The 18,692-nt window shown below is 48.5% G+C and overlaps 1 protein-coding gene across 1 annotated transcript in view; it reads right to left on the bottom strand.

The window, feature by feature from the left end:
* EIF4EBP1 (eukaryotic translation initiation factor 4E binding protein 1) overlaps positions 1–18,692 on the bottom strand; it is a 30,531-nt gene continuing 11,839 nt past the window's right edge. The window contains exons 2-3 of the mRNA XM_015145167.3: positions 3,074–3,253; positions 1–434 (exon numbers count right to left, since the gene is read on the bottom strand). Coding sequence (XP_015000653.1) covers positions 403–434; positions 3,074–3,253 — 212 coding nt within the window. The 3' untranslated portion in view covers positions 1–402. The remainder of the gene's footprint in view (positions 435–3,073; positions 3,254–18,692) is intronic.

The raw sequence follows: 18,692 nt of genomic DNA, 5'->3' as shown, positions 1-18,692 counted from the left end.
TTGGCCCTAGGGCGAAGGTGGCTTTTATTTCCTCTCTTAGGGAAGGAGGGGGAGGGAACTTTCCCAGGCACATCAACCTAAGGAAGGGGTGGTTGCGCCCCCAGCAGCGAGAGGCTGGAATTGCTCATCATTCGGAAGGAAGGGTTTGTTCTTGTCCACTTCCTGGCCCTCGGCTGCAGGGTGTGCTGGCAGGGGTCACTCCCCTTGGGGCGGCAGCTCCTGCATCAGTGGAGGCACAAGGAGGTATCTGCTGGTGTTCACAAAGAGGAGGGGGCAGGTGCCCTGAGTGAGGGAGAAAGGGCTGGGGTGACCGACCCCACGCCAACACCTGCCCAGTATGATCACTTTCATAAGGCCCGGCTGGTGGGACTCCTCCCAGGAAGGCCCTGAGGGGCTGGTGCTTTAAATGTCCATCTCAAACTGTGACTCTTCACCTGGGGAGAGAGGGGACAGAGGGCCAGGTCAATAATGGGTGAATACTTGGTATATGAGGCCATTCTTTCATTGCTATAAAGAAATGCCTGAGGTTGGGTAATTTATAAAGAAAATAAGTTGCTTTTTTTTTTTTTTTTGAGATGGAGTCTCGCTCTGTCTCCGAGGCTGGAGTGCAGTGGCCCAATTTTGGCTCACTGCAACCTCTGCCTCCTGGGTTCAAGCGGTTCTCCTACCTAAGCCTCCCAAAAGAGTAGCTGGGATTATAGGCGCCCACCACCACATCCAGCTAATTTTTGTATTTTTAGTAGACATGGGGTTTTGCCATGTTGGCCAGGCTGGTCTCGAACTCCTGATCTCAGATGATCTACCCTCCTCGGCCTCCCAAAGTGCTGGGATTACAGGTGTGAGCCACCGCACCCAGCCAAGAAAAGAGATTTAACTGCCTCATGGTTCTGCAGGCTGCACAAGCATGATGCTGGCCTCTGCTTGGCTTCTGGGGAGGCCTCAGGGAGCTTTTCCTGATGGTGGAAAGCAAAGTGAGAGCAGGCATGTCACATGGAAGAAGCAGGAGCAAAAGAGAGGATGGAGTGGCGCTCCCACACTTTACAACAACCAGATCTGGAGAGAACTCATTCACTATCATGAGGACAGCACCAAGCTATGACAGATCTGTCCCCAAGACCCAAACACCTCCCACCAGGCCTCACCTCCAACACTGGGGATTACAATTCAACATGAGATTTGGGCTGGGACAAATATCCAAACTATATCACTTGGGCTTTTTTGTTGTTTCTGCTTTTTTCTTTAGAGACAGGGTCTCAGTCTCTTGGCCAGGCTGGAGTACAGTTATACAATCATAGCTCACTGTAGCCTTGACCTCCTGGGCTCAAGTGATCCTTCTGCCTCAGCCTCCCAAGTAGTTGGGATTACAGGCATGCACAACCATGCCCGGCTAATTTTAAAATTTTATGTAGAGATGGGGTCTCGCATTGTTGCCCAGGCTAGTATTGAACTTCTGGCCTCAAGTATTCATCCTGCCTCAGCCTCCCAGAATGCTGGGATTTCAGGCATGAGCCACTGTGCCTGGCCGCCAGCTGATGTTTTTAGGGGCCAGGGAGAGTCCCTATTTTTTGAAAGGGGATAACTTGTTTAGTTTCATAGGCTCACAGCTGGAAGGAAATTAAGCTTGAGATGAATCATGTTGTGAGTCTCATCTGATTCCGATGCAATTCTGGACTTTGAACTTTTGAGCTAGGACTGCAACGTGTTAAGTCTTTGGGGATATGGGGACCAAATGAATATATTTGTATATGAGAAGGACATGAGTTTTGGGGGTCCAGGGCTGGAATGCTATGGTTTGAAATTCATACAGAAACTTAATGGGGTAATACCGATGTAACAGTATTAAGAGGTGGGGCCTTTAAGAGGTAATTGGGTCATGAAGGCTCTGTCCTCATGAATAGATTAGCCCATTCCTGGATTAATGGTTACCATAGGAGTGGGCTAGTTATCACGAGAGTGTTATAAAAAGCCAGCTTGGTTCTCTCTCATGTGCCCCTCCTGCCCTGTGATGCCTTCCGCCATGTTATGATGCAGCAGGAGGCCCTCACCAGAAGCCAAGCAAATGCTGGCACCATGTCCTTGGCCTTCCCAGCCTCCAGAACTGTAAGAAATAAACCACTTTTCTTCATAAATTACCCACTCTCACGTATTCGGTTACAGCCATAAAAAAACAGACTAAGACACAGGCAACTATTGTCTCTCTTGTACTGTGAGGTTCCCAAGGTAATTATGAATCATGTCCGCCAGGCCCTGGGGAGATGAATTCTGCTGCTGTCAGCAGAGCAAGCCCAGCTGAGGTCCCTGCTGCTTCCTGTCTGGGTCTGGGGTATGGCCTTCCGGGTGAAGGGTTGGCAGGTTCCAATCTGAGTATAGTTGCCTGGAAGTGCTTACGCTGCATCATCTTGCAGCAGAGAACTCCAACACTCTGCCAAGCCAGTCAAGATGCCACAAAGAGTGCATTCATTTACACCAGTACCAGCGTGGCTGCTCTAATTACTCAGGAGGTGGGGACAGCAGGAAGGACCCAGCTACCAAATGTCAAATCGGCAGAGACAACTGGCTGCATTGTTTCTACCTGCCTTCATAAAGATCCACTAGGGAACAACAGCCCAACAGGAGGCATCCCGGATGTATTTCTTATCTTGTAGACATGTAATTTCCCAAAGGACAAGTACACTGTGTCTTTGATAACTTGTCTCTTGCACCACAAACATCATGGGTGTGTTCCAAGTGGAAATGCTTCAGGGACAATTATACAGAGGCAGATGCTTATGAAAGTTGCTGTGTGCAGCCACTGCCATTTCAAACAAACTCCCCACTAATTACATGACCCAAAGGTGCCAGATCACCTTTCCTGAGATGCCTGGACCCTTTTCAGGGGGAAAGTTGCTATCAATGAAGAGTTCAACCTCCCCATCCCTACTCTCACCCTCTGGGCTCTGAGCTGCTCCTTAGAGGGTAGGGCAGAGTCCCTGTCATTTCTCCTCCCTGGAATTCACCCCAGTGGATGGACTCCAGGGTATTGCTAATACATTCCCTTTCCCAAGGTAGAGCCTGGCCAAGCCCCAACACTCACCGCCTGCCCGCTTATCTTCTGGGCTATTACGCAGGTGGCTCTGGCTGGCTTCCGTGGGGGGCTCATCACTGGAAGGGCTGGTGACCCCGGGAATGGCAGGCAGATCCTTCGGGGGTGTTTTGGTCACAGGTGAGTTCCGACACTCCATCAGGAATTTCCGGTCATAAATGATCCTGGTACCTAGAAGGGCACAGGGAGGTTGGTCAAGCCACCTGCAACCTCTTGCCTGCTGGTTTTTCCAATTTTTAAAGGTGTGGCTGCAGTAGAGGCAGCAGATTCTCCTGAAAAACCCAGAGGAGGCCGGGTGCGGTGGCTCATGCCTGTAATCCCGGCACTTTGGGAGACCAACGTGGGCGGATCACCTGAGGTCAGGAGTTTGAGAACAGCCTGGTCTACATGGTGAAACCCCGTCTCTACTAAAAATACAAAAATTGGCCAACGTGGTGGCGGAAGCCTGTAACGCCAGCTACTCAGGAGGCTGGGGCAGGAGAATCACTTGAACCTGGGAGGCAGAGGTTGCAGTGAGCTGATTGCACCACTGTACAGCAGCCTGGGTAACAGAACGAGACTCCTTTTCATAAAAAAAAAAAAAAAAAGCCAGATCAATGAGGCTTATTTGGGGGTCTGGCTGCCACTCAGAACTCCGTTACCTCCAAATGGCCCTGACTCCCCTTCACATGGAATGATCTAATGGAAGGGGTCTGCAGGCCACCGACTGCACCTGTGTCTTCCCAGGGCTCTGTGCACACTGTGCTCTGTCCCTAAAGCCCCTCAGCTCACTCACCTACCAGGGCTCAGTGTTAACTACCCATGACAATCACATACCATGGTGGAAAAAATGCATTTCTATTCATTATTCAGTCCTGTCCTTACAGCACTCCTGTGGGATAACCAGAATAGCCGCATTTTACAAATGACCAAACAGAAAATTAAGTGATTCAACCAGAGTAGTAAAAATAGTAACTTTTGCCGGGTGTGGTAGCTCATATCTGTAATCCCAGCACTTTGGGAGGCCAAGGTGGGAGGACCGCTTGAGCCCAGGAGCTTGAGACCAGCCTGGACAACTTAGACAGACCTCATCTCTACAAAAAAGTTAAAATGAGCTGGGCATGATGGTACGTGCCTGTAGTCCCAGCTACTCGGGAAGCTGAGGCGGGAGGATTGCTTGAGCCCAGGAGGTCCAGGCTGCAGTGAGACCCTATGTCAAAAAAAAAAAAAAAAAAGAGAAATGCCTGGGCTTTGCAGAGAAGAGCCAGAGGCAGGAGTGAAGGGTGGGCTCTCCTTGCCCCCAAAGGCTCTCTTGCTGAGCCTCTCTCCTTTGTGAGGTCCCCAGTGTGTCCTGCCAGTGTGTCACTGACTTTGGAATTCTCCTACCCCACCCGCCCAAGTAGCTGGGATTATAGGCGTGTGCCACCACGCCCAGCTAATTTTTTGTATCTTTAGTAGAGACGGGGTTTCACCATGTTGGCCAGGTTGGTCTCAAATTCTTGACCTCATGATCTGCCCACCTTGGCCTCCCAAAGTGCTAGGATTACAGGCGTGAGCCACCGTGCCCAGCCCCTTTGTATCTTTTTATAGCTACCTTCTATTTATGGCAAGTGAATCTGGTGTTCCACATATAGTAGTGATAGCAATTCCTTTTAATGTACAAATAATATAATACTATATTGTAGATTCTATAATAAAATAATGTAAGCTAAATTCAAAAGCTAAGGTGATATAAAGAAATGTTAAACATCTGTACAAGTGGAATGCAAGGTATAGTAATAATTGTGCAGATAAAATATGAATAACCCAAGTTTGGGAATCATGATTTAAGGACTTCAGGAATGCCCTTCCTTAGCAATAACCTTGAAATCTCTCCCTCACTTAGGGGCTATGATGAGTGGCATTCCAACAGCTGAGATTCATTTCTTACGCTTTATTTTACTTTTTTCATTTTTAATTTTTATGGATCCATAATAGTTGTACATATTGAAATTCATTTCTTGATCCTCAGCACTGGACTCTCTGTAAACTCCTGAAAGGCACGAATTTCCATCTTGGAGACTAAGTGCGAGTTCACGAAACGGGGCTCTGTGCTGAGGCGGACCTGAGATGCTGAAGGGCAGAGGAATGTAGAGAGATACCTAAAGAGAAACTTCACCTGCTGGCCGTGTTCCTCTAGTCTGGCTGCAGCCCCTCCAGGCAGTCACTTGTCTTACTCTCCTGTCCCCTTGCAGGAGAGGCAGCGATGCTGAAGCTGACAGCCCTGCTCATTGCCTGTGGGACTCCAGCACAGAGCTGTTTCTTAGGAGGAGGGGTGTAAAGGAAAGAACCAGGGTGCATTTGGGCTCCATTCCCAGTCAGCTGTGTGACCCTATGCGCGCTGCTCCTTGCACTCCCTGCTTTGGGCCTCCGTCTCCTCATCTGTAAAATAAAGACCCATACACCTTCTAGGTCTGAGTGGCTATGAGCCCAATAGATTACAAATGGAGGGCGGTGGTGCCCTCTTTTTGCAGGGCCAGGGCAACAGTGAGGGGAGGTAAGGGAAGACCAATTTCTTTTTTTTTTTTTTTTTTTTTTTTTTGAGACGGAGTCTCGCTCTGTCACCCAGGCTGGAGTGCAGTGGCCGGATCTCAGCTCACTGCAAGCTCCGCCTCCCGGGTTTATGCCATTCTCCTGCCTCAGCCTCCCGAGTAGCTGGGACTACAGGCGCCTGCCACCTCGCCCGGCTAAGTTTTTGTATTTTTAGTAGAGACGGTGTTTCACTGTGTTAGCCAGGATGGTCTCGATATCCTGACCTCGTGATCCGCCCGTCTCGGCCTCCCAAAGTGCTGGGATTACAGGCTTGAGCCACCGCGCCCGGCCTGGGAAGACCAATTTCTAACTCTCTTTTTTTAAAAGTGACCCAGATTTGTTTTGGTTCTAGAAGCCAGATGTGGCATTGCTCCACTCTGCAAGGCTTGAGGTTGTACAATCTCCCCTCCCCAGAGGGGAGGGAAGCCCAGAGACCACAGGGTCCAGGCAGCGGGGTGGGGACTCAGTGGACACATGGCTGGACATCCTGGCTCCAGATGGGACCACTTTTTTTCTGTTGTTTCTTAATCTTTGAGACTCGGCAAGAGTCCCCCCCTTTTTGTTTCTCCCCAACTTTGCTTTTTGTTTTGTTTGTTTTGAGATGGAGTCTTGCTCTGTCACCCAGGCTGGAATGCAGTGGCATGATCTTGGCTTACTGCAATCTCAGCCTCCTGGGTTCTAGCAATCCTCCCGCCTCAGTCTCCCCGGTGGCTGGGACAACAGGCATGTGCTATCACGCCCGGCTAATTTTTGTATTTTTTGGTAGAGATGGGGTTTCACCATGTTGGCCAAGCTGGTCTTGAACTCCTGACCTCAAGTGATCCACCGGCCTCAGCCTCCCGAAGTGCTGGGGTTTCAGGCATGAGCCACACTTTTTTTGTTCTTGTTGGTTTGTTTACCATAGAGTGAAACCCAAGAGTTAAGATTCAATACTCTCAAAGAAGAGCCCAGGGGCCAGCAACCATCTGGAGAGCCTTTTTAAAGGGCATCAGCCCCTGGTGATTTTTTAAAAATTGTGGTGAAATACACATAACATTGACCATCTTAAACAATTTAAGGAGACAGTTCAGTAGTGTGAAGTAAATTCTCAGTGTTGTGCTACCATCACCGCCAATCATCTCCAAAAACGTTTTCGTCATGCGAAACTGAAACTCAACAACAACACCCCTTCCCCCCTCCCTTGAAGCCCCGGCAAGCAGGGCTCTACTTTCTGTCTCTCTGATTTTGACTACTCTAGATATCTTATATAGTGAAATCATACAGGATTTACCTTTTCCTGACCGGCTTATTTCACTTAGCATAATGTCCTCAAGGTTCCTCCACACTGTAGCATGTGATAGGATTTCCTTCCTGTTGAAGGCTGAATTATATCCCATTGTGAGTGTGTGCATATTTTGCTTATCCTTTCCTCTGACTGATGGACACCTGGGCTGCTTTCACTTCTCAGTTGTTGTGAATAATGCTGCTATGAACATGGGAGTACAAATAACTTCTTGAAGATCTTGCTTTCACCAGCCCGGCCAGCATGGTGAAACCCTGTCTCTACCAAAAATACAAAAATTAGCCGGGCGTGGTGGCACACACCTGTAATCCCAGCTACTCTGGACTGAGGCAGGAGAATCGCTTGAACCTGGGTGGCAGAGGCTGCAGTGAGCTGAGATCGCGCCACTGCGCTCCAGCCTGGGCGACAGAGCAAGACCCTGTCTCAAAACAAAACAAAACAAAACAAAACAAAACAAAAAACAGGCCAGGTGCGGTGGCTCATGCTTGTAATCCTAGCACTTTGGGAGGTTGAGGCAGGCAGATCACCTGAGGTCAGGAGTTCAAGACCAGCCTCGTCAACATGGTGAAACCCTGTCTCTACTAAAAATACAAAAATTAGCTGGGTGTGGTGGCACATGCCTGTAATCCCAGCTACTTGGGAGGCTGAGGCAAGAGAATTGCTTGAACCTGGGAGGCGGAGGTTACAGTGAGCCAAGATCATGCCACTGCACTCCAGCCTGGGCAACAGAGAAAGCAAGACTCTGTCTCAAAAAAAAAAGAAAAAAAATTAAATCATTAATTATACTTAAAAGGGAAAGAAAAAGCCTCCGTGCCCTTTGTCCTATGCCTACCACACTTACTTAAAAATAAGAATCCTAATTTTACCTAATAAAATCAGAGTATTTTAGTTGGGGAGGGGGCTGTGAGGAGTAAACAGCAGCGTTCAGAAAGTCAGCCGAAGGCTGGGTGAGGCGGCTTGTACCTGCAATCCCAGCACTTTGGGAGGCTGAGGTGGGAGGATTGCTTGAGCCCAGGAGTTTGAGACCAGCCTGGGCAACACAGCAAGACCTTATCTACAAATTTTTTTCTTCTTCTTTTTTTTTTTGAGATGGAGTCTCGTTCTGTTCCCCAGGCTGGAGTGCAGTGGCGCGATCTTGGCTCACTGCAACCTCCGCCTCTTGGGTTCAAACAATTCTCCCTGCCTCAGCCTCCCAAGTAGCTGGGATTACAGTTGCCTGCCACCATGCCTGGCTAATTTTTGTAGTTTTAGTAGAAATGGGGTTTTGCCACGTTGGCCAGGCTGGTCTTCAGCTCCTGATCTCAGGTGATCCGCCTGCCTCGGCCTTCCAAAGCGCTGGGATTACAGGCGTGAGCCACTGCACCTGGCCTAAAATTTTTTTTAAATTAACCAGGTGTGGTGGCATGCGCTTGGAGTCCTAGCTATGTGGGAGGCTGAGGTGGGAGGATCGCTTGAGCCTGAGAGATCGAGGCTGTGGTGAGTGATGATGGCACTACTGGACTCCAGTCTGGGAGACAGAGCAAGACCCTGTCTCAAAAAAAAAAAAAAAAGACAAACCTCAAAGCCTGGCTGAAGACGCCCGCTGCAGAACTTCTTGGTGCGGGGGACACTTGGCCCATGTACAAAGTCAGGAAATGGAAACTCGAGAGGGCAGGATAGATGCCAAGGTCCCTTCAGGGCTGCTGGTCAGGTGTGCTCTGACAGAAACCTCTGTGTGTGTGTTTGGCAGGTGGAGTGGCATCATGCTAGGGTGGCCTCCACATAAAACTTTAGCCAAAGGTGGGGGCTACGGCTGGGCACAGTGACTCACATCTGTAAATCCTAACAGTTTGGGAGGCCAAGGTTGGAGGATCACTTGAGGCTGGGTGTTCCAGACCAGCTTGGCCAACACAGCGAGATCTCATCTTTAAAAGCAAAACAGGCTGGGCGCAGTGGCTCACTCCTGTAATCCCAGCACTTTGGGAGGCTGAGGCAGGCGGATCACCTGAGGTCAGGAGTTCAAGACCAGCCTGGCCAACATGGTGAAACCCCGCCACTATTAAAAATACAAAAATTAGCCGGGCATGGTGGCACACACCTAATCCTAGCTACTCGGGAGGCTGAGGTGGGAGAATCACTTGAACCTGGGAGGCGGAGGTTGCAGTGAGCTGAGATCGTGCCACTGCATTCCAGCCTGGGAGGCAGAGTGAGACTCTGTCACAAAAAATAAATAAATAAAAGGAAAACAAAACCTCTTTAGCTGAGGTCCTATGTCCTGCTGAGGTCCTATGTCCTCAGCAGGCCCTCTCTACACTGGGGTAAATGACCCACCTCCACTAGGTCACTGCAAACAAAGAGTATGAAGTGCTTTTGAGGATCAAAGCGACTTCAAGATGGCAGAGCCATGACCTTTTTCTCCTGCTCCTCTCAAAAGTCATGCCAAACACCAAGAATGAGAAGTACAAGCACGTTCTCCAACCTGGATGCAGGGAGAGCTCCAACTGTCATCCCAAATCACAACAGGTAAAGACAGAGGCAAGTACAGGAGCAGTCAACGATCTCAAGGGGAGCAAGCGGGTGACACTGAAGTGCAGGGAGATGGGGGTGGAGCAAGTTATCCGTTTGCCCCAGAGAACCCCAGGAAGGTTCAGGAATTAGGCACAGCATGGAATCTGGGGATGGGGGCTGATAACAAGGAGACTGCTTGGAAGTCTGTATGGAAAATGGAAATCCCAGGTTCTTACCAGCATCTAGCAGCTGCCCTGAGGTTTACTCTCTTGAACAAACTTACCAGAGGGGTGCCAGGTGTCCCTTGCCCCAAGGAGAGGGGTGACAGGGAAATTAATGTTGACCTCCTGAATGGTGAGCCTTAAGCCCTCTCCTTTCCCCTGCTTCAGAATAAAGAGTGAAGATAAAGACCCACAGAAACTGATTGTGGCACGGGGGTCCGCAGTGAATAAAACCAGCTAGCCACCAGATGGAACCCATCAGTCTCTGGGCCTCACAAGGGACTCCTGGTCAGCTCCTGAGTTCCCCACCCTTAAATAAAAACAGCCAGGCCTGGTGCAGTGGCTCACACCTACAAGTAATCCCAACACTCTGGAAGGCTGAGGTGGGAGGATCAGTTGAGCCCAGGAAGTTGAGGCTGCAGTGAGCTATAATCATGCCATTGCACCGTAGCCTGCGCGAAAGAGCGAGACCCTGTCTTTCAAAAAAAAAAAAGAAAGGAAAGACCAAGGCAGGCTGATTGCTTGAGCCCAGGAGTTTGAGACCAGCCTGAGCAACACGCTGAAATCCTGTCTTTACAAAAAAGACAAAAATTAGCCAAGTGTGGTGGCACACGCCTGTAGTTCCAGCTACCCAGGAGGCAGAGGTGGGAAGATCGCCAGAGCCCAGGAGGTCCAAGGCTGCAGTGAGCTAAGATCGCGCCACTGTACTCCAGTTTGAGTGACAGAGTGAAACCCTGTGTCAAAAAATAAGCAATCTAAGCAAACCAACAGGAGGAAACAGGTAATAAAGGAAGCAGAAAACCTTAAAGAAAAACAAACAAGGCTGGGTGCGGTGGTTCACGTATACAATCCCAACACTTTGGGAGGCTGAGGCGGGGGGATCACATGAGGTTAGAGTTCAAGACCAGCCTGGCCAACATGGTGAAACCCCGTCTCTACTAAAAATACAAAACATTAGCTGGGTGTGGTGATGCACGCCTGTAGTCCAGTTATTCAGGAGGCTGAGGCACGAGAACTGCTTGAACCCAGGAGGCGGAGGCTGCAGTGAGCCAAGATTGTGCCACTGCACTCTGGCCTGGGGACAGTGCAAGATTCCGTCTCAAAAAAAAGAAAAACAAAAGGACAAAGAGAGATGAACAACAGGCAAAAAGATAATAAATTAGGGGTCCAATATTGGATGGCAGTAAGTCTAGAAAGAGAAAAGAGAAACTAATAAAAGGGAATTTACTTTAAAAATATGAAGAAAGGCCGGGTGTTCATAGCTCATGCCTGTAATCCCAGCACTTTGGGAGGCTGAGGTGGGTAGATCAGTTGAGATCAAGAGTTTAAGAGCAGCCTGGATAACATGGTGAAAACCCATCTCTACCAAAAATGCAAAAATTAGCCTGGCATGGTGGCATGTGCCTATAATCCCAGCCACTCGGGAGGCTGAGGCAGGAAGACTGCTTAAACCCACAAGGAGGAGGTTGCAGTGAGTTGAGATCACGCTACTGCACTCTGGCCTTAGGGACAGAGCGAAACTCTGTCTCAAAAAAAAAAAAAAAAAAAAAAAACAGAAGATGGAAATTTTCCTGAAATTGAAGCTCCTCTTTCAGTAAGTAGCGCAATGAATTCAAAACCCTCAGTTAACATCATTGTGAAATTCACAATACTAGAGATCAAGAGAAAATCCTTTATAGGATTTTCAGGTATATAGAAGGACAGGGAATGAGAAGGGCATAAAATGTCTTAAATGGCAAGATTGGAAGCATGCAAACAGGTGCCTCGATGCCTTCACAATCTGAAGGAAAATTCATTTCAACCTGCATCTTATCCCCAGCCAAACACAAATCAAGTAAAAGTATAACAGAGATACTTCTCTCTTTTTCTTTAAATTAAATTAAATTTTATTTTTAGAGACAGGGTCTTGCTATGTTGGCCAGGCTGGTCTCAAACCCCTGGTTGCAAATGATCCTCCCGTCTCGGCCTCCCAAAGTGCTGGGATTACAGGTGTAAGCCACCGCGCCTGGCCATAGAGACATTTCAGAAATAATACAGTAAGACGTGTTCTGCCAAAATTATAGAAAGACTAGGGCTTCAGGGAACCCCACATTGACAGTTGTGTGGCAGGGCTGGAGCAGCCAAACCATCACTCCAAATCTTGTCTTAATTCAGGAGAGAGGGAAAAACTGGGCAGATAAATCTAGAAGTCCGACTGTGTGCAAGACCTTACTATGACTGTGTGCAAGACCTTCTGGAAGGTTTGGGAAAACCTAAATAAAAACTAAGCACATTTTTAAAACAAAGCATTTATTAACTCTGCTTTTTTTAAAAAAAAATTATAAATGGAAATGCTATTATTATAGATTACTTGGCTCAAGAATCATAATAATAAAAACAACAAATATTTACTTTTAATTTTAATTTAAATTTTTTTTTCTTTTTTTTTTTGAGACAGGGTCTTGCTCTATCACTCAGGTGAAGTGCAGTGGTGCCATCACGGCTCACTTTAACCTTGGATCTCCGGGCTCAGGTGATCCTCCCACCTCAGCTTCCTGAGTAGCTGAGACTACAGGCATGTGTCACCACACCCAGCTAATTTTTGTATATATTTTTTTGTAGAGACAGGGTTTTACCATGTTGCCTAGGGTGGGCTGGAACTCCTGGGCTCAAGCAATCCACTGCACCCAGCCTGTTTCTGTTTTTTGTTTTCCTTAAAGACACAATCTTGCTATGTTGCCCAGGCTAGACTCAAACTTCTGGACTCAAGTGATCTTCCCGCCTTAGCCTCCTGAGAAGCTGTGATTACAGGTGTGTGCCACTGCACCTGGCTGGATTTTTTAAAACTTTGAAATGTAATTTTATTGGGACAATGAGGGGAGAGGAAGAGAGAAAATACAGAGGTAAAAAAAAAACCTCATTTACCAAAGAAGAGATTCAAGCTGGGCGCAGGGGCTCATGCCTGTAATCCCAGTGCTTTGGGAGGCCAAGGTGGGTGGATCACCCGAGGTCAGGAGTTCAAGACCAGCCTGGCCAACATGGCAAAACCCTGTCTTTACTAAAAATACAAAAATTAGCTGGGCGTGGTGGCATGCACCTGTAATCCCAGCTACTCGGGAGGCTGAAGCAGGAAAACTGCTTGAACCCGGGAGGCAGATGTTGCAGTGAGCTGAGATCGTGCCACTGCACTCTAGCCTGGGCAAGAGAGTGAGACTCTGTCTCAAAAAAAGAAAAAAAAAAAAAACCCTACATTACACCTTACCTCCCATGAACTGTATTCAAGTATAGAGACTCCTGCAATCCAGGGACAAAAGTGTTAATCCTCACCCACATATTTGCCAGTCTTTGCTCAATCCTTTTTCCTGAAAGTATGTGTGCTGGTCTCATTTATTTACTCACTGAACCTCTACTTTGTACTAGCACCATGCGAGGTGCTAGGGATTTAAAAAAGTCAGATACAGTGAAAGCACTTAGATCTAAACCTTATCTAATTTAGTCGAGAAAGACCTGTAAACACGTGATTACAGCCAAGTGTATGAAGTCCACAGACAGGCCTTAAGTGGAGACCACTGAGGGACACAGATCCCAAGTCCTCCATCTTCTTGCTTCCAAGCAGCCTGACCCTAAACCCCTGGTCCAGAGAAACATCCATCTCACCCCAGTTCTGCAGTGCCCAAGGGGTGAGGGAGGTGAGCTGAGGCTGACCTTGATTGCCAACCCAGAGATGCAGAGCAGGGAAACTCAGAACCCTGCCTCCCAGCAGGGCAGGGAAAGAAGAGAGGAGCACCCCTACACCTCAAACCATTTGTGTAGCTGGGATCCAGCCCATCGCTTGCTGGGGGGTAGAGTTCAAGGTTCGGTCTTGAACTATCTGGGGACAATAACTGAGGCTCATTCTACCTGAAATCCTTTGGAAACCCAGCTCTGTCATTCCACTTGCTAGCTCTCGCGACTCTGGGCAAGTTATGACTTAAACTCTTTGTGCCTCAGTTTCTGCTTCTCCAGATTGGCGATGACAATGATGATGATGATGATGATAGTGCCAACTTCACAGGGTTACCATGTGGATTTGAACAGTGGCTGACACAATAGAAGCCCCACACAATTCTAGTTATTATCATGACCTGCAGGGTCCCGGTGACATATTTCACCATTTATTCAGTGCCATCTATACCAGCAACCAATTATCGGTCAAAGCAGGGACAAATCAAAGGACAGGTCAGCAACTCAGGAGAGAGACTTGGAAGGGACAGGGTGAGGGCATCCTCCCTCCTTTTTAGGCCCACGGAAACCAAGAACCATCATGAACTTCAGCATATTTGCTAGCCAGTATCCTTCGGGATTTTAAACTCCAGATGTGCACCAAATATAGGAATGATATTTTGTTTTCAAGGCATGCTTTGTGGTAACAGCAGTTTGCTTTCAATGTATAAAGCAACGGAGGGGTTCAAGACCAGCATGGATAACAAATCACGATCTCATCTCTACAAAAGAAGTTAAAAATTAGCCAGGGGTAGGCCGGGTGCGGTGGCTCATGCCTGTAATCCCAGCATATTGGGAGGCCAAGGCAGGTGGATCACTTGAGGTCAGGAGTTTGAGACCAGCCTGACCATCATGATGAAACCCTGTCTCTATTAAAAATACAAAAATTAGCTGGGCGTGGTGGCGGACGCCTGTAATCCCAGTTACTTGGGAGGCTGAGGCAGGAGAATTGCTTGAATCCAGGCAGAGGTTGCAGTGAGCCAAAATTGCCCCATTGCACTCCAGCTTGGGTGACAGCAAGACTCCGTCTCAAACAAACACATAAAAAAATTAGCCAGGTGTAGTGGTGCATGTCTGCAGTCCCAGTTACTCAGGAGGCTGAGGCAGGAGGATGGCTTGAACCCAGAATTCAAGGTTGCAGGGAACTACAATGTTACCACGGTATGGTAGCCTGGGAGACAGAACAAGATCTGTCTCTAAAAATAAGTAAATAAATATTTTTTGTTAATTATCATTATTATTATTTTTTGAGATAAAGTCTCGCTCTGTTGCCCAGGCTGGAGAATAATATTGTAACCTTGACTTACTGCAACTTCTGCCTCCTGGGCTCAAGTGATCCTCTTGCCTCAGCTTCTCAAGTAGCTGGGACTATAGGCATGTACCACCCCGCCCAGCTAATTTTTTTTTTTTTTCTTTTGAGACAGAGTCTCGCTCTGTCGCCCAGGCTGGAGTGCAGTGGCATGATCTCAGCTCACTGCAAGCTCCGCCTCCCGGGTTCACGCCATTATCCTGCTTCAGCCTCCCGAGTAGTTGGGACTACAGGCGCCCGCCACCTCGCCCGGCTAGTTTTTTTGTATTTTTAGTAGAGACGGGGTTTCACTGTGTTAGCCAGGATGGTCTTGATCTCTTGACCTCGTGATTCGCCTGTCTCAGCCTCCCAAAGTGCTAGGATTACAGGCGTGAGCCACCGCACCTGGCCTTTTTTTTTTTCTTTTGTAGATAAGGTTTTGTCATATTGCCTTGGCTGGTCTTGAACTTGTGGGCTCAAGCAACCCCCCCACGTCGGCCTCCCAAAGTTCTGGGATTACAATAAATAAAGCCATAGAGACATTCCCTTAGGTTCTAGTTTCCTCATCTATAAAACAAGGGCATTGTACTAGGCTCATTCAAACTATTTTGAAAGCACCAGGCATGTGCCATTTATTTTTAGGATCTCCTTGTTGGCAGGTACTTAATGTACAAATAGCATAGTGCTTGGAGGCAGATGTTCTGGCCTCAGACCTGGGCTTGCCACATACCAGTCCCTGAACTCCAACTTGTACTTTCATTTCTCAGTTATAAGAGGGAGGGAATAACAAAATCCACACCTCAGAAGAGTATCGTGAAGATTAAATAAAATAAAGAACATCAAGATTCTTTGCATGAGAATAAAGTGACATTCACATAATTGTTGTTAAAGAGAAAATCACTTGGGAGAACACACACAACCAAAGAAAGACGTCACGAGCCGGGAACAGGAAGCATATTTGGAGGCCAAGGAGCACTGGAGTGCTGCATGAATGAAGGTTTAGATTTTCAGGCGAGGTGCATACAGCAATCGTGGTTGCCATCCGTCATTCCCTCTGGTCTGTGCTCACAGCCTGTTATTCCCCCTTACAACTCCTCACGCAGGAGCCTCACCTTGCAGAAGAGGAAACTGCGGCCCAGAAACGCTGTCCCTACACAGCCGTCCAGAGGCCAACCTAATCCACCTTGACTCCAATCCCAAATGCCTCCTACTGCTTAAATTAGCAAGGCTGGATCATGCCTGCAATTACAGTGCTTTGGGAGGCCAAGGCATGAGGATTGCTTGAGGCCAGGAGCTTGAGATCAGACTGGGCAACACAGTGAGACCCCCGTCTCTACAAAAAAATTTAAAAAGTAGCCTGGCATGATGGCGTGCGCCTATGGTCCCAGCTACTCCAGAGGCTGAGGCAGGAGGATCGCTTTAGCCCAGGAGTTTGAGGCTGCAGTGAGCTAGGATCATGCTACTGTACTCCAGCCTGGGTGACAGAGTGAGACCCTGTCTCAACAAAATAAAATAAAATTAGTAAGGCAGACCAGACTACTACCCCTTAGCTAACACTCTCAGCTGGAAAAATTAAGAGGTCTTAGACTTCTGGGTGCTAGTCAGAACAGGATGTTCCCTGCCTTGAGCGCTTCCCATAGCCCTCCAGTGCCCATACTCTGGCTGGACAGGACTTCTGTAAACTGAGCCGCGCATGGCCCTCACTTTCCCCTGGGGTTCCTTTGGCAGAAGCATTCTTCCCCTGGATGGGGGGACGTGAGGCTTAGTGAGAGTACGAGGATGGAATTCCTAGAACTGCTGTTCCCATTCCAGGGAGAGGGAGAGCATTTCACAACAGGGCCGGGATGGGGGAGGTTCAAATGCTTGTGCTCAGATCCAAGCCAACAGCCAGTGAGCAAAACACCCCGGACAATCTGAACTCCAGGTCTGAGCAGCAGCTCCCTGTCAACCTGGAGGTAAATATGCCGACACGCCAGAATCTCGGTCTTCCCTCCCTCCTCGTCACACAGTCCAGGGAGGAATCGCATGTATCTGGGTGGCTTTTCTGGCTGGATGGTCTATTTAACAAACAGGACAGAACTGCCAGGGGGGAAGTCTTGGTGAGAGATGCAGAGCACACTCAGTCCAAGACTTTTCTTTACCTCTGCCCCCCAACCACCCACCTCCACAAAGAGAACCAAGATCCCAACATTTCTCAGGGGCCAGGGGTCTTATGAAGCTGCTGGATACCAGATGGGGACGATCGGCAGCCTCTCCCTCTGAGGCTCTGGCATGGGAGGGAATAAGTCAGTTTCTTTGAAAATTGGCTTCAGGCTGGGTGCGGTGGTTCACACCTGTAATCCCAGCACTTCGGGAGGCCAAGGCAGGTGGATCACCTGAGGTCAGGAGTTCGAGACCAGCCTGGCCAACATAGTGAAACCCCATCTCTACTAGAAATACAAAAATTAGCCGGGTGTGGTGGTGTGCACCTGTGGTCCCAGCTACTCAGGAGGCTGAGGCAGGAGAATCGCTTGAACCTTGGAGGCGGAGGTTGCAGTGAGCTGATATCGTACCACTATACTTCAGCCTGGGCAACAGAGCGAGCCTCCGTCTCAAAAAACAAAAAGAGAAAAAAAGAAAAGAAAATTGACTTTGACAAAGACTTTCAGAACAAAATAGCTGAGCTAATTATTCTGATTGCGGCCGGGCGCGGTGGCTCACGCCTGTAATCCCAGCACTTTGGGAGGCCGAGGCGGGTGGATCACAAGGTCAGGAGATCGAGACCACGGTGAAACCCCGTCTCTACTAAAAATACAAAAAATTAGCCGGGCGCGGTTGTGGGCGCCTGTAGTCCCAGCTACTCGGGAGGCTGAGGCAGGAGAATGGCGTGAACCCGGGAGGCGGAGCTTGCAGTGAGCCGAGATCGCGCCACTGCACTCCAGCCTGGGCGACAGAGCGAGACTCCGTCTCAAAAAAAAAAAAAAAAAAAAAAAAAAAAATTATTCTGATTGCTGGCCAAGCTCCTCCCCTTCCTTAACTCCTCCCAAACACTTCAAATGTACCCTATGGGTAAAGCTGCCTCTGAAATTCATTACCAATAGGGAATGCCCTTCTGAAATGCCTCCCATTAGAAACAGCAGTTCCTGCTGTCCCAGTTAGAAAGGGGACCGGCCCTGTTAAGAGCTGAATAGTTGAATAGCATCTCTCCCAAAAACTTTTGTGTGTGTGTGTGAGATGGGGTCTCACTCTGTCACCCAGACTGGAGTTTAGTGGCATGATTTTAGCTCACTGCAGCCTCTGCTTCCCCAGTTCCAGAGATTCTCCTGCCTCAGCCTCCTCCTGGTAGCTGAGATTACAGGTACCCGCCACCATGCCTGGGTAATTTTTTGTATTTTCAGTAGAGACAGAGTTTTGCCATCTTGGCCAGGCTGGTCTTGAACTCCTGACCTCAAGTGATCCACCTGCTTTGACCTCCCAAAGTGCTGGGATTACAGGCATGAGCCACCATGCTCGGCCTGCCCCCAAAACTCTTATGTTGAAGCCCAACCCCAGTACCTCGGAATGTAACTGTATTCGGAGATAAAGTCTTTAAAGGGATGATTAAATTAAAATGAGGCTGTTAGGGTGGAGCCCTAATCCAATCTGACTGGGGTCCTTATGAGAAGAGATTTGGATGCAGACAGAGGAAGGCCCATGTGCAGACACAGGGAGAAGGTGGCCATCTGCAAGCCAAGGAGAAGGGCCTCAGAACCCAGCCCTGCTGGCACTTTGATCTTGGACTTCCAGCCTCCAGAACTGGGAGAGAATTCATTTTGTTTAAAGCACCCAATCTGTGCTATTTTGTTATGGCAGCCATAGTAAACTAATGCAGGCCCGCTCTACCCTTGTGTTCAGAAGGGCAGAAGAGAGAAATCTGTTTACACCACACACTCACACACACACTCCTTAAGGCAAGACACCTCCACATTGTCCACTTCCAAACCAAAGGGAGTACTGAGCCCGACTGCACCCTCTGCTATTCTCATTCCTGCCTGGTTTTGTACTGCTGGGCACAGACAAATG

This window comes from Macaca mulatta, chromosome 8 (assembly GCF_049350105.2).
Source record: "Macaca mulatta isolate MMU2019108-1 chromosome 8, T2T-MMU8v2.0, whole genome shotgun sequence".
Lineage (NCBI taxonomy): Eukaryota > Metazoa > Chordata > Mammalia > Primates > Cercopithecidae > Macaca > Macaca mulatta.
This window is presented reverse-complemented; position numbering and strand designations above follow the sequence as displayed.